The following is a 14,271-nucleotide window of genomic DNA, read 5'->3' as shown; positions in this document are numbered from 1 at the left end:
TCCAAAGTTTAGGTTTTCTGTTCTTCTCCTGCTTTTTACCCAGCAGGAGGAGTCTACAGCCTAATTCAAGTTCCACTTCAGTAGCCAGAAAAAAAGTGGTTAAAAACAAAGCAACTAAAAGCTGATTTACCTTTAAAAGTAATGATGCTATGGAAGAGCAGATAGGAGCAGAGGTATGGCCTGGGACACTTCAGAATTACAGTAAGTGTGCTGGAATCCTCACATTTAAATGCATGGGCTTTGAGCTATTTGATCTGGATGCATTTAATGACTAAGACTTAAGGACTTTTGGTTACATTAATAAAAGATATCCTAAAGATTCTCAAGTCTTCCTGCAGATCTGAAAGAAGAATCTCAAAGGAAACTTTGATAATAGATGGCTATCTCCTTACCATTTTTTCTCCTGATTGTTTCCCTGATATGTTAGTTCTCTGTGATTCTTATTGTCAGCACAGTGCTGCATTTTCAAATAAACTCCTCCTTTTGAAATAAATAAAATAAAAAATAAGAGTAATGATGTTATGCTCTTGTCAACATAAGCTTTACGGATCGAAACTATTCTGATTTTTCTAGTCTGCATATATGTGTGCATCTTTAAGTTCTACTTATTAAAACTGCAAAGAACAATTAGATCGTGAATAAAATGAATATGAAAGAAACATTTCTCATAATCATTCCTTTATTCTGATATCTGTGTTTATAATAATTTATTTTTCACTCATCTCTTCATCTACGAATTCATTCAGTCAATAAATATGATCTGTGGGCACAAGGGCAAATGAAGTCTAAAAGAAAGGAGATCCCTTAATAAGAATGAAAATGTGCTCCTTCTTAATCCATAGCTTTGGTTTCATTTAGTTTCTCAATATCTTATCCCTCCTCATAGGCAGGGATACTGACTAATACTGGCATTCTAACTGGGAGGAAATTATTCCCAGTGATTATAATAGTATTTTAAAGTATTATAATAGCACTTTACAGTATAAAAGATACATGTGAAAAAAAATTAGCTACTCTATAAATAATAATCAGCATAAAAGTCTAATGGTAAAACCTCTGGTTTATAATAGGACTTGTGCACACATATACCATCTCTCTCCCTCCCTGTCTCTCTCTCTCCCCAAGCCACTGGTCTTACAAAAAAGATGATTTAGCCTTGGTATCTGCCCTTTTTTTTTTTAGCTTAGCAATAAACTTCATGAGAAACATGCAAGACAAATAGAATAATGTGAAAACCTTATTGAAAGACAGAACAAGACTTAAAAAAAACACACACACACACAAAACAAAACAAAGAATTCCTGGATGGGAGAAGATAACACTGTAAAGATGTCAATCCTCCTTAAATTAATTTATTAATTCATTATATCCAAATAAAATCCCAAAGTATTTTACTTCTCAGAACTTGACTGAATGACTCCAAAGTGCATCTAATCAAAAGATGGTAATTTTTTACATTTTTCTCATCAGATTTAAAATTCTGAAAAAGTGGTTACCCCTGAGGAATGGCACTGGGGTGTCTGAGGGAGGGGCCAGAAACTTTTCCTTGAATTACTTTCTAGTTGCTTTTATAACTAAAAAAAAAAAACTAGTTGTAAAATAAAGTTCATTTTCAGTATGCATGTTAAATATTAGTAAAAATTTAAATAAAAGCACACAAAAGTGCATGTAAAAGAATAAAAGTACAAAAACAGTCAAAATAACCTTAGAAATAAAAGAATATGGGGAAGCTTTTCTTAAAAGATCTTCAACTTCATTATAAGGCTCCAATAAATTAAAAAGTGCATATGTTGGTCTAGATGGCTAGATCAACAGAAGAGGGAGTCCAGAAATAGAAACACTTACCATATGGAAATTTAGTGTAAGATAAAGGTGTTATCCCAAATAAGTAGGGAAAAAAAGGTATTAGTTAACAAATGCTGCCAGGACAGCTATTTGAAAACAAATTATTTAATGAATAATATTAATCTATATATATTATATATAATGTGATATATTATTAAATATAATACAGTATATAAAATTACAATGAAAAATTAAGAAAATATAGTAGTACGACAAAAGATACCATAAAGTTGAATAAATTATCACCTGCAAAAATACTGGTAATACACACTTATAATAATCTTAATTTTCTTAATAACAAGTCTCATAAATCAGTAAGAGAAAAATAGTTGAATAGAAAAATGGGTAGAATATATGAGAAAAATTTTTAAAGAACTACTTATTGACAATAAATGTGAAAATATGCTGAAGTTCACCAGTAGTAAGAAAACATCAAATAAAGACATGAATATAATTGCAATCAAAATAATCAAAGTTGATGAGACCCTGGTGTAAGAGGGTGTTGGTGAGAATGTAAATTTGAACTAAGTTTTTAGAGGATTATTTGGCAATACTTATCAACATTTTAAATGTATGTACACTTTGACCCTACAAATCTGCTTATAGCAATTTATCCTGAGGAAATAATTGGCCAAATATACAAAAATATATGTAAAATAATGTTCACTGAAGCATTTATAACACGAAAATTTTTTCTGCTTGGTATACCAATAAAAGGAATACTCTGCAGCCATTAAAATGTGAGGGGAAAAATGAGTTTGCATTGACAAAGATGATGAAGGTACACTACTAAGTTAGTGGCGAGTTACAATTACTGACTATAGTAGAACTCCATATTTGTAAAGAAAAAAATAATAAATTACCCTCACCCTGTGTGTGTGTGCATATACACACACACACACACACACACATTTTAAAAGCCTGGACATATATACCCCAGGCTCTTTATACCGATAATCTCCTAGAAGTGGGATTATAAGTAATATTTTGGCTGTCACTTATTAGTTGTATTACCTTCAGCAAGTTCTTAAATTCTCTAGGCCTAAGTTTCTAGATCTATAAAATGGAGTCACTAATAATAATAGCAGACACATGTCATAGGAGTTACATCAGAGTGAATTTTAAAGCATGAAAAGAGGTTGGAACAGTAACCAAACCATTCAGTAAGTGTCAGTAAATACTATTTTATAAGTGTCTGCATTAATGAATTTTCTTAAGGTGATATATTTTAGCCATGTATTTCATAATCAGAAAAATAAGGTTTATCCTTTGCGGGAGTAAATCTACATTGTCTAGTAAAGGTAAATTCCACGTTGTCTGGTTTCAATGGTTCACCTAAAACAATAATTTAACAGCTAAGAATCCATATGATAGCCACTAAAATAGGTTATGACATTTTAAAATTTAAAACCAGAATTAATCCTAAGAAACTTACCAAGATGGGCAGAAAATCTACTCAGAACAACTTGAGAAGTCAAACATTAATATTTTTATTCCAGTGTCATTTTGATCAAATCCTCACCCAGTAACTACTGGAAATTAATTCATACTACATAGAAATCTGAAGTGTGAGACAGTGCATTAAAGATAAACTTCTATTTACAACTTTCATGAAAATAAGCATGGTAGGGGATTATATTTAAAATTTTATCTGTTTCCAATGACAGAGCAGCAAGTCACCAAGAAGAACATGATATGGATTTTAAGGCAACCAAAATTTGATTTCATTCTCTTCTAATTTATACAGCAAAACCAACAAAACATTTAGAGACACATAAATAGCATGAGAATGGGAAAAAAAAGATACAATGATGTTATTACTTAAAGAATTAAAAAAAAAGAATTCAAACAAATAAAAAAAGGAGGTTATTATTTTAGAACTTCTAAATTCAAAAAAAGAGAAAAATTATAGAGTGCAGTACTGGGATGGTTGATGGAAACAGACACTCATACATGTTCATGACAATGTAAATTTTTTTTTCTGCTTTTATGGAGGGTAACCTAGTGATGTATAAGAGAGATATGACTATTCATAACCTTTCATCAAATAATCCAAGTCTTAGAAACTATATCTTCTTGAAAGAATGTAAAAGAAAAAGCTAAAATGATCATAATAGTATTATTTAAACCTAAAAACAATCTGAATAATACAGAAAAGGTTAGATGATTAATTAATTGTCTATAATATATTAACTTAACAGGCTACTGTGACTGTTAAAAACTGGTAAGTAGAAAGCCTAAACTGTGGAAAGGAGGGACTATTTAGTATTTAAAACTGGGGAAAAAATAGCCACCCATATGGGGGAAAAAAAGTCAGATTCCTACATCTCATACCATACTCAAAAATCAACTCCAGATGGATTAAAGTCTTAAATGACAAAAACAAAATTTAACACTTTTAAAAGAAAATAACTCCTCAAAAAGTTAAATGTAGAATTACCATATGATCTAAAAATTCCACTTCTAGGAATATACACAAAAGAACTGAGAGCAAGGACTCAAATAGATGCTGTAACACCAATGTTCATACCAGGATTATTCACAGTAGCCAAAAAGTGGAAACAACCAAAATGTTCATCAATAGGTGAATGGATTAACATGTGGTATAAACATGCAAAAGAATATTATTCAACCTTAAAAGGAATGAGATTCTGATACATGCTACAATGTGGATCAACCTTGAAAACATGCTAAGTGAAATAAAATAGACACAAAGGACAAATATTGCATGATTCCACTTATATGAGGATGTAGGACAGGCAAATTCATAGAGCAGTAAGTAGAACAGAGGCTACCAGGGACTGTGGGATAGAGGAAATGGGGATATACTGTTTAACAGGTACAGAGTTTCTGTTTGGGATGATGAAATCATTTTGAAAATGGATCGTGATGGGTTGCATTGTGAATGTCCTCAATACTACTGAACGAAACACTTAAAAATGGTTAAAATGGTAAATTTTGTTATGTACATTTTGCCACAAACAAATCAACTGAAAAAAAGGAATACACATGGTGGAATCAGTGGTAGGGCAGTTTAAAAAAAAGAAAATCGTTAACATGTTTTTTCTGACTTTGAAATCGGGAGGATTTACAATGTAAAACACAGTAAATAGAAATTAAAACACAGCTACATTTAACCATATTAAAACTAAGAACTTCTGTTAGTCAAAAGGACTTTATAAAAGTGAAAAAACAAGCTATAAACTGAGACCATATATGTGTATGTGTGTGTATATATATTCACACATGTACATATACACATACAGACACAAATGGATCAGCACTAATATATCAAAACTACATAAATGGATGATAGGAAAATGGGTAAAAGCCATAAACAGGCATTTTAAAGAACACATATGTGGCCAATACATATAGGAAGAGATACTGAATAAGAGACATGCAAGTTATACCACAAGATACCATTTTATACCCACTTGATTGGGAAAAATTAAGAAGTAAGATATCAACACGTATTAGAGAGGAATGTGGAAATTTTATACATGGCAGGTGGGTACAGCCACTTTGGAAAACAATTTAACAATATCTTATAAAGTTGAATCTTGACAGATCTTACAACCCAGTAATTCTGCTCCAAGATGTACACACTCCAGAGCGTGCATTTTCAATGGGGGTAATATTAGTTTTGAGGAGAGTGGGTTGTGCATAAAGCATAGATATATACTCAGTACATAAAGATATATACATTCTATCTGTGGTATTAAAATTTCATTAGAACAACAACTGGGCAGGGGGTGGGGGGTGAGGGGTCTAAAAAGACTACTTAGTGAGGCAATAATGGAAAAAGTGGTTTAGAAACACTGCCCTAAAGATACTCTTACACACACGCACCAGAAGACATGTGTAAGCATGTTCATAGCAGCACTGTTAATAAAAGCAAAAATCACAAACAACCCAAGGAGCCACCAATAGAAGTGGATAAATCAACTGGTATATTCATCAATGGGTGAGGAATTAAAAGGTATGGATCCTTCAACCAGCAATAAAAAGGAATGAATCACAGCTACATGCCACAGTAGGAATTTTAGAAATACAATGATGAGTGAAACATGCAAATCCCAGAAAAACAACATGCAAGCTAATCCTCTCATTATACACTTGCTGTCGTAAAGCTGTAATAGTAAATATAAACACTCTGAAAATCTAGTTCCACAGTGCTCTCAAGTGAGGTCCTGGAACAAAGACTGAACCGAGTCCTAGATCAATGCTTTTTTCAACTGCAGACTGTCACTCGGTGGGTCCTGAAATCAAATGAGTAGGCCATGACCAACATTTCAAAAATATGATATAGAATAGAATGAAGTGATTGCACATAGTAAAGGCAAAGCTTGTTTTGTGAAACTTCTAAATTTTGTTTTATAAATATGTACACACAGATCTATATGCCTTTATCCTTGGATTCTGAAATCTAAACAGCTCTAACCACTAGTTTCTTTTGTAAATTTGGTGCAGAAAGTCATAGGACAGCAAAATCTGCCCTGAAATGCCATAGGCTATTTATAACCTTTGCTCCTCTCCACTCATTATGAATAATATATTTCATTGCAGAAATATTTGATCATAGAATGACATACACACCATGTTATCTTCTAAAGTTCAAAATATTAGGTAACACCTCTGGACCTAAGAGTTTGAGATGAGAGATGAAGAACCTGTCTATCTCTATAACTCTACATGTGTATAGTTAGCATACATATACTTTTGTGTACTAAAGATTACAGTGCAAAACGTATTTCTGACCAGACTGAGAGAAAAAGCCTGAAAGTCACTAGCTAGGTGACATTTTTTCACAGACAGTGGCCATATCTAGCCTTCATTAATTCTTATTCCACAAAACTCCAAGAAAGAGACATTCCATCTTTATGACTCATTGTTTCTGTGCATTTTATTTTAATTCCTCCCACTTTACTTAAGACCATTTCTTGTTCTGAGGAAGCAAATATTGGTCATCATTTACATATGACCTTTAAACTGAACATAATGTCTGAAGTTTATATCATTCCTGAATCTCCCAAAGAATAGAAAAAACTACTCTACCCATTTGCCTTACCTTCAGCAAATTTAGGACTTTTTTGCCAAGATCCAGCTCAAAGTTGTTATAATTAGAACCGCACATGTCATAGATAAAGACCAGTCCGTTCCTCTGAGTTTCAAAGCTGTAAACCAATCATTAAACAAAAACATTTTATTAATAAAATGGATGAGGCAGATTGAAAACCTGGGGCAAAAAAAAAACAAAGACACTGAGAGTGTGGGACACATCTGGGATCAAAACAACTGCTTCCCTGAGCACAGTTCACAGAAAGAATTTATGTTAAGAAATAGATACTTGGACTCTATTTTCTGGCAGTTCCTAAAACTTAGAATTTCCTAGGAGAGCACTGAGAGCATCCATTGTTACGTTAATGAGGTGACTTAGAATGCTCTTAGGTCATCTAAGGAGGGGGCTGGTTGCCAGGGGAACTAACCACGTGATTACCCAGGAAGGGGAGCGGGGCTGAGGATTGAGCTCAGTCGCCAATGGCCAATCATTTAATCAACCATGCCTCATAATGAAGCCTTCGTAAAACACCAAAAGGATGAGATGTGGAGTTTCCAGGTTGACGAACACATGCAGGTGCAGTGAAAGAGGCCCTCTCAGAGAGGTCATGAAAGCTCCATGCCCTGTTACCCTTACTTTGCTCTCTATGCTTCTCTTCCATTTGACTGTTCCTGAGTTATATCTTTTTATAATAAACTGGTAATCTAGTAATGTTTTGAGTTCTGTGAACTGCTCTAGCAAATTAATCAAATCCAAGAGGGGGGCGGTGCTGGAACCTTTGCTCTATGATCAGAAGCACAGGTGACAATCTGGACTTGCCACTGGCATCTGAAGAAGGCTGGGGACAGTCTTAAGGGTCTCAGCCCTTAACCTATGGGGATCTCATGCTACCTCCAGGTATATAGCGTTACAATTGAGCTGAATTGTAGAACACCCAGCTCATGTTGGAGAACTGCTGGGTGGTATGGGGAAAATCCCACATGTTGAAATTAGAATTACACTTATTGATGCACATTTATCCAGATTCATCAAGTACCAAGCTCACAGGCTAAGATGTTCCAGAGCATCTAGGTTATCAAAATCTGACTGTTTTCTCCTGTGTCTCTGAATCTGCCTATCCAAATTCTACAACATTCTGTGTTCAACTCAAAAGTTTCCTCTTCCAGGAAGGCATTCCTGATAACTGTTACCAAATGTACCAAATGTACTACCATCCTTCACCCCCTTGAAAACCCAGAAATCTTTCTGTGAATTTTTCTTGTGGCTCTTAACATACTCCAACTTTGTATAGTGTGTACTCCAACACCTGATTCTCTCCTAGAGGGCAAAAACATATTTTGTTCACCTTATTATCCTCAACTGTCCTCAGCACAGCCCTTGCAAATAGGTACATACTAAATTGCCACGGAATTGTACTTCACTGGGCTAGAAGCCCATCACTGAGAAAATACTTTAGACCCATGGAAAACTGTACAGTAAAACTCTAAGCTCGATGGTGGAGTACCTGTCTCTTATGACTTTAATGCAGGAAGAGAAGAAACCTACACATGGTCTTTGGAAGGCAGCTTAAAAAGTAGATTAAGAGGTGGTGAGCCTATACCCAGATTGAGGTTGGGAACACACGAACATGCACAAAGTATTCCTCAGTCCAATCTCCTTAATTCCTAAAGACTTCTCAAAGTTGCAGTCTTCCACTAAATCCCACCCTTACCTGCTTCTGATCTGCACACTCAAATGGTTATGAGTAATAAATTACTTGACAGGACTATTCACAGATGACAGCAACAGTTTTCACATCTATTTACAACTGAGAAAACTTTTTGACACAAAACACATTCCTGAAATCAGGGGTCTGAATGTTATTTTGTATCCTTATTTATTTATTTATTTATTTATTTATTTATTTATTTATTTATTTATTTGCATCACCTCCTGAAAGCCTACATACCTTCGTTCTTTCAACAGAATACAAGGCAGAAGCACTCACCCATGAAACAGCATTTCAAAAATCTCTGAAGTAGACCCAAGTTTCTCCAGCTTAATTTCAAATGACCCTAACATGTTACAGTGAGTGCTAAATCTTGACTCCTTTCTTCACAATGCCAGAGAGGCTGATTTACCAAGATCAAAGATGCTGATCAGGCATCCAGCAGACCACCAGATCTAGACACTCCCTGTTTCTCCACAAGTTCAACAAGGGCCAAATTCAAATAATTACAGGGTTTCCCACAGCTCCAGCCCATGGGAAGGGACAGAAACAAAGAGAAATTGGTGCCAGGAGAAACAGAATTTAATAAAAAGCTATGGTGCAGAATGATGCAGGTTCTCTATCCTAGACCCTAAGTTGCTCATCCTTTTGAAGCACATGAAATAAATACAAATGCAATAGGATTTTCACTTTTCTGGGTACAGAACATGAGGTTTCTAATGATAACTAATTCCCTACTAAGAGTAATTGCTTCTCTACCCTACTGAGTTTGATTCCTAAGCTAGGATGTCACTGCTAACACCAAGAAGTTTATTACACAGTGAGAGCAAGAAGATGAAGGTGAGGTATGTGGAAGTTCATGATACCATTTCCTCTCCTCTATGGAGACTTGGGAGTTTTCCATTACATAAAGTTTAAAAGATGGTTCCCTGTCCTCATGGAACATATAATCTAATGGTAGATTAAAAAAACCCAACAGTATAAGATAAATGACATCATCAGGCCATGTGTAATTAAATACAAAATGACTGGTATTAGTAATAACTGCTATTAAAGTCAGAGAAAAAAGAACTTTATGACCGGCTGGAGTGGCGAGGGAGCCAGTCACAGAAGCTGGGCCTCCAAGACGGGCGAGAGTTAGTGAAGACGAAGGGTTTCTTTCTCTTCCATCCTGGTTCAAGGTAACAAAAGAAACAAGTATTTCTACTCATAGTGAGAATATTTTGCTTGGGAAAAAACGGCTCACATTTATTTATCTTAAATGCACCCTCTGAATAATGAGGAGTCACTGAGATTTCTTTAAGAAAGGGATGTACATCATGAAAACAAAGTTTTAATTATGGCTACCTGTGTGGTCCTCCTATGGGATCCAACACTCACAGTGGAAAGAGCAAGCTTTGACCACTGCCATGCCTGTATGAGAGCTCCAACTCTCCAAGCTGCCCAAAGAGGGAGGCCAATACTAAATTTTCTGGTAAAGGAGCCTTCCATTCATTCCCCTGAGCAAAAGAAACATTTCAAAAGAAACTATATTCTGGAAATCATGCCTGAAGACTAATCACAGGAAAGAAGAACTGAGAAATTCCACACTTCTGATTGGGCAGTCTGGGGCCACTGAGACCACTGGTCCTCTCTCCTTAGTAACTTCTCTTTTACAGAACAATGCTGTGTATGTGTGTGTGGTTGGGATGTAGCTCCCACTGAACATCAACAGCAGACGGTAAGTATCTGAAAGTAACATTAACAAGGCAGACCAACAAGTGAACTCGGCAGAGAATCCCACTTCAATGCTTTGACTCTTCTCATTCTCAAAGTCCAGAAGTATGACTAAAGTTGTGCACAGCTAGTTCTATCTCTGGTCTCAGTCCTCAATATACTCATTAGCCCAGAAGACCAGCCAATGACACTGACAGCAATAACAAACTGCAAATGGTAAGCACCAGGGAAAAAAGAAAGTATAACAGAAAGACAACATATTAGGGTATAAATAGCTCTGACCGAGAGCAACAAAACCAGGATCTTAGACCTAGCTGGATCAATACGTGGTAACTGTAAAAGAGCCACATAACTTCCTGGGACTTCAGTTTCTTTGTCTGTATCTTAGAAAGAGAGGGAGAAATGACCTGAGCTGTTTTTTTTGTTTTGTTTTGTTTTGTTTTTCTTATGTACCTGTTTATAAAGATGATTTTGCATATCTTTATATTTTTGGACTCCACCCTCCTGAATGTTGATTCTCAAAACCCTCAGCATTCTCCTACTTTACAGACAAAAAAAGTGAGGCCTCAGAAGGTTTTGAAAATCAACATCAGGGGAGAATGATCAGGAAGAACTAGCACAGGTCATCTCCCCTCACTCTCTCTCAATAAATAATTCTCAACACACTAAGAACTGCTAGTTAATTGGCTTTCTCAGCTTCTGTTACCCTGAAATAGAACCAAGCAGGTGAAGACACAGAATACCCATCATCCTAGAAACATGCCAAGTCCCTAAGGACATGGAATGTTTTCTATTCATAGTACTGCACACCCAAGGAACATGGTGAATGCACTGCTGAGTTTAATCAAATCAGATACTATCACTGTCCCATATGGATGTAGAACACCCAAAGGATAATTTCCATACTCACCTATCCACAGCTCTGTCTAGTAAGTAAAACAGAGCCTGCAGGACCACATGCTGGACTGACTTGTGGGGATGATGTAATCTGGCAGTGAAGAGGGCGATGGAGGCGCCTGTTGGGTCCCGAACATTCTAGAGTACATAAAACAAGAAACACTTAGGAGGGTAGGGAGAGCTCCGTGGTGGAGCACATGCTTAGAATGTAGTACCTCCACTTAAAAAAAAAAAAAGACAAAAACAAGAAACATTTAGAAAGTAAACAGAAAATCACACACACACAAAAAATCACTAAGGCGTCTTACATCCTGGACAAAGGTTTGCTATGAAGAGAATAAATGCTGACAATACTTCTCTGACTTGCATCAATTCCTCCAGAAAAGGAAGAAAGTTTATATCACCCCATGCCTGATTCTTAGTGTCCCCTGGATTATATTCCTGTGGTAGGAAAACACTACATTCTCTTAACTCTTCAATTACAGAGAAATTAAACAATGGCCTACACTGGCTGCCTAACTAATTCCCCAGGCAGGATAGCAAAGAAATAAGCAACAGGAGAAAGCCATAGTATAAGACCATGGTTTCCACCCTCTGCCTTAGAAGTACCATTGGATACTTACCTGAAAAGCTGTGGTCTCTAAATGGAGAGTGCTTGCATTAAATAAAGAAGGATGGGCCTCTGTCACTGTATACTCATCCTGAAGGCCTTGACTAACCTTAATGGACCATTGAAGGAACTTTTCTAAATCTACTGTGTAACTGATTTTTCAATTATTTCAATTATTACCAGAATAATTTCATGCAAAACTACACAGCTGTTTCACATCTGCTCTTCACTGTTGAGACTCTGTAGATTCAAGAAGAGATATCCAGGAACAGAGTCCAAAGAGTAAAACAGCTACAAAAGGAAATACTGAGACACCCAAGAAGGGTTCATAAAGACTCACTAAGATGGTGAATTTTCCACTAAGGATCTCAGAACGGAGAGGTTCCTCATGAGGCTTCAGCTTCACAATGCCTTCCTTCCTTCGTGTTTCCTAAATATAAAGCAAACAAGATGAATTAATATGAAAATACTGTATACCCATGACAGCTTCATGTAACCACCAAATCTGAGAGATAAGAGACTTTAGAAGTTAGCTTACTAAATCATCAACTCCTTTGTAATCTCCCTCTAGACCAAATGAGTATTACCAGAATTCTTATCTAATGCCACCTTATCTGGCCTAAGGTAGGATACTTTCCTTTGAATCAGTGAGAATCCTAACCCTGAAGACCAACCAACATATATCAATCATTTGAGGGCAAGGTCAAAGTTCTCATACATGCAGCAGCACTGATATAAATACATGCATCCAGGGTGGGTGGGTACAGCTCAGTGGTAAAGCACATGCCTAGTACCCACAAGGTCCTGGGTTCAATTCCCAGCACTCCCACTTAAAAAAAAAAAAAAAAAAGTTAAAATAAAATTTTTTTTTAAATGCACCCAAAACTGTTTGGAAGCAGACATCCTCACACAGTCTACAGGCTTAGGCCTCTCCTACCTTAAATAGGAGCCATACCTCCCTCAAATCCTCTCCAACAACAGCTACTAGGTCCTCATTTTACTAATCTCCATGGCCAGATTCTTTAAGTTTATCCTCAGTTCCCTTACACTCCTACTGCATTCTCACTTCCTCCCAATCTAACTATACCACCAAGAATTCCTGCTCCAATGACCAAGACCAAGTGGGCATTTTCAGTCCTTTTACACGACAAGATCAACCATTCACATGCTCTTTTTCCTGAATACTCTCTTTGATAAAAAACACTCTAGATTTTCCTATTTCTTCAACTACTACTTTCAAGTCTCTTTTGTGGGCTTTTTTCCATTCATTTGCTTACTCATTTCACTCACAGACTCATTAATTCTGTAAATATTTGTAGAGCAACTATTATGTGCCAGACATTGAGCTAAGTGCTAAGAACACTCCTGGTGAGTAAAAAAAAAAACCCAGGTCTGTGTTTATATTCTTCCTCAATTCATCCCTGAAGTCAAAGTCAAATGCCTTCACAGGCAAGGCAGCAAGTGAGTATGAGTGCCGAGATCACAGGAGGGTGCACGCCCTACCTGAAGGTTTCAAATTCAACTTTAAAAAACAATACAGGACCAAAGAAAGCAGAGAGTCTGAGGTGAGGTTCTGCCCTAACATCTTGTTATTCCTCACTCTCCCAGGATGATCTCACCCACTTTCATGGCCCCAATATTCAGTTCTACTTTGCTCACTCTGAAATCTCTACTTCCAGTCCAGACTTTTTTTTCCATATTTTTTAAATTGAAGTATAGATGATTTACAATGTTGTGCTAGTTTCTGGTATACAGCATAGTGATTCAGTTATACACACACACACACACACACACACACACACACACATACACTTTTCATATTCTTTTTCATCATAGGTTATTATAAGCTATTGAATATAGTTCCCTGTGCTATATAGTAGGACATTGTTGTTTGCCTATTCTGTATACAGTAGTTTATATCTGCTAATCCCAAACTCCTAATTTATCCCTTCCTCCTTTCCCCTTTGGTAACCATAAGTTTGTTTTCTATGTCTGTGAGTCTGTTTCTGTTTTGCAAATAAGTTCATTTGTGTCATTTTTTTAGATTCCACATATAAGTGATAGCATATGATATTTGTCTTTCTCTGTCTGACTTACTTCACTTAGTATGATAATCTCTAGGTCCATCCATGTTGCTGCAAATGGCATTATTTCATTTGTTTTTATGGCTGAGTACTATTCCAATACACACACACACACACACATACACACACACACACACACACACACACACTCTACAACTTCTTTATCCAATCATCTGTGGATGGACACTTAGGTTGCCAGATCTTGGCTGTTATAAATAGTGCTGCTATGAACACTGGGGTGCGTGTATCTTTCTGAATTAGAGTTTCCTCTGGATGTATACCCAGGAGTGGGATTGCTGGATAATATGGTAACTCTATTAGTTTTTTAAGGAATCTGCACACTGTTTTC

The 14,271-nt window shown here is 36.1% G+C and overlaps 1 protein-coding gene across 5 annotated transcripts in view; it reads right to left on the bottom strand.

Annotated features, from left to right (window-relative positions):
* PTPN9 (protein tyrosine phosphatase non-receptor type 9) overlaps nucleotides 1–14,271 on the bottom strand; it is a 65,138-nt gene that overhangs the window by 19,640 nt on the left and 31,227 nt on the right. For all 5 annotated transcript variants that reach the window (XM_031440787.2, XM_031440790.2, XM_031440791.2 and 2 more), the window contains exons 3-5: nucleotides 12,179–12,268; nucleotides 11,242–11,366; nucleotides 6,917–7,022 (exon numbers count right to left, since the gene is read on the bottom strand). In XM_031440787.2, the coding sequence (XP_031296647.2) occupies nucleotides 6,917–7,022; nucleotides 11,242–11,366; nucleotides 12,179–12,268 (321 nt within the window). The remainder of the gene's footprint in view (nucleotides 1–6,916; nucleotides 7,023–11,241; nucleotides 11,367–12,178; nucleotides 12,269–14,271) is intronic.

This window comes from Camelus dromedarius, chromosome 29, assembly GCF_036321535.1.
Source record: "Camelus dromedarius isolate mCamDro1 chromosome 29, mCamDro1.pat, whole genome shotgun sequence".
Lineage (NCBI taxonomy): Eukaryota > Metazoa > Chordata > Mammalia > Artiodactyla > Camelidae > Camelus > Camelus dromedarius.
This window is presented reverse-complemented; position numbering and strand designations above follow the sequence as displayed.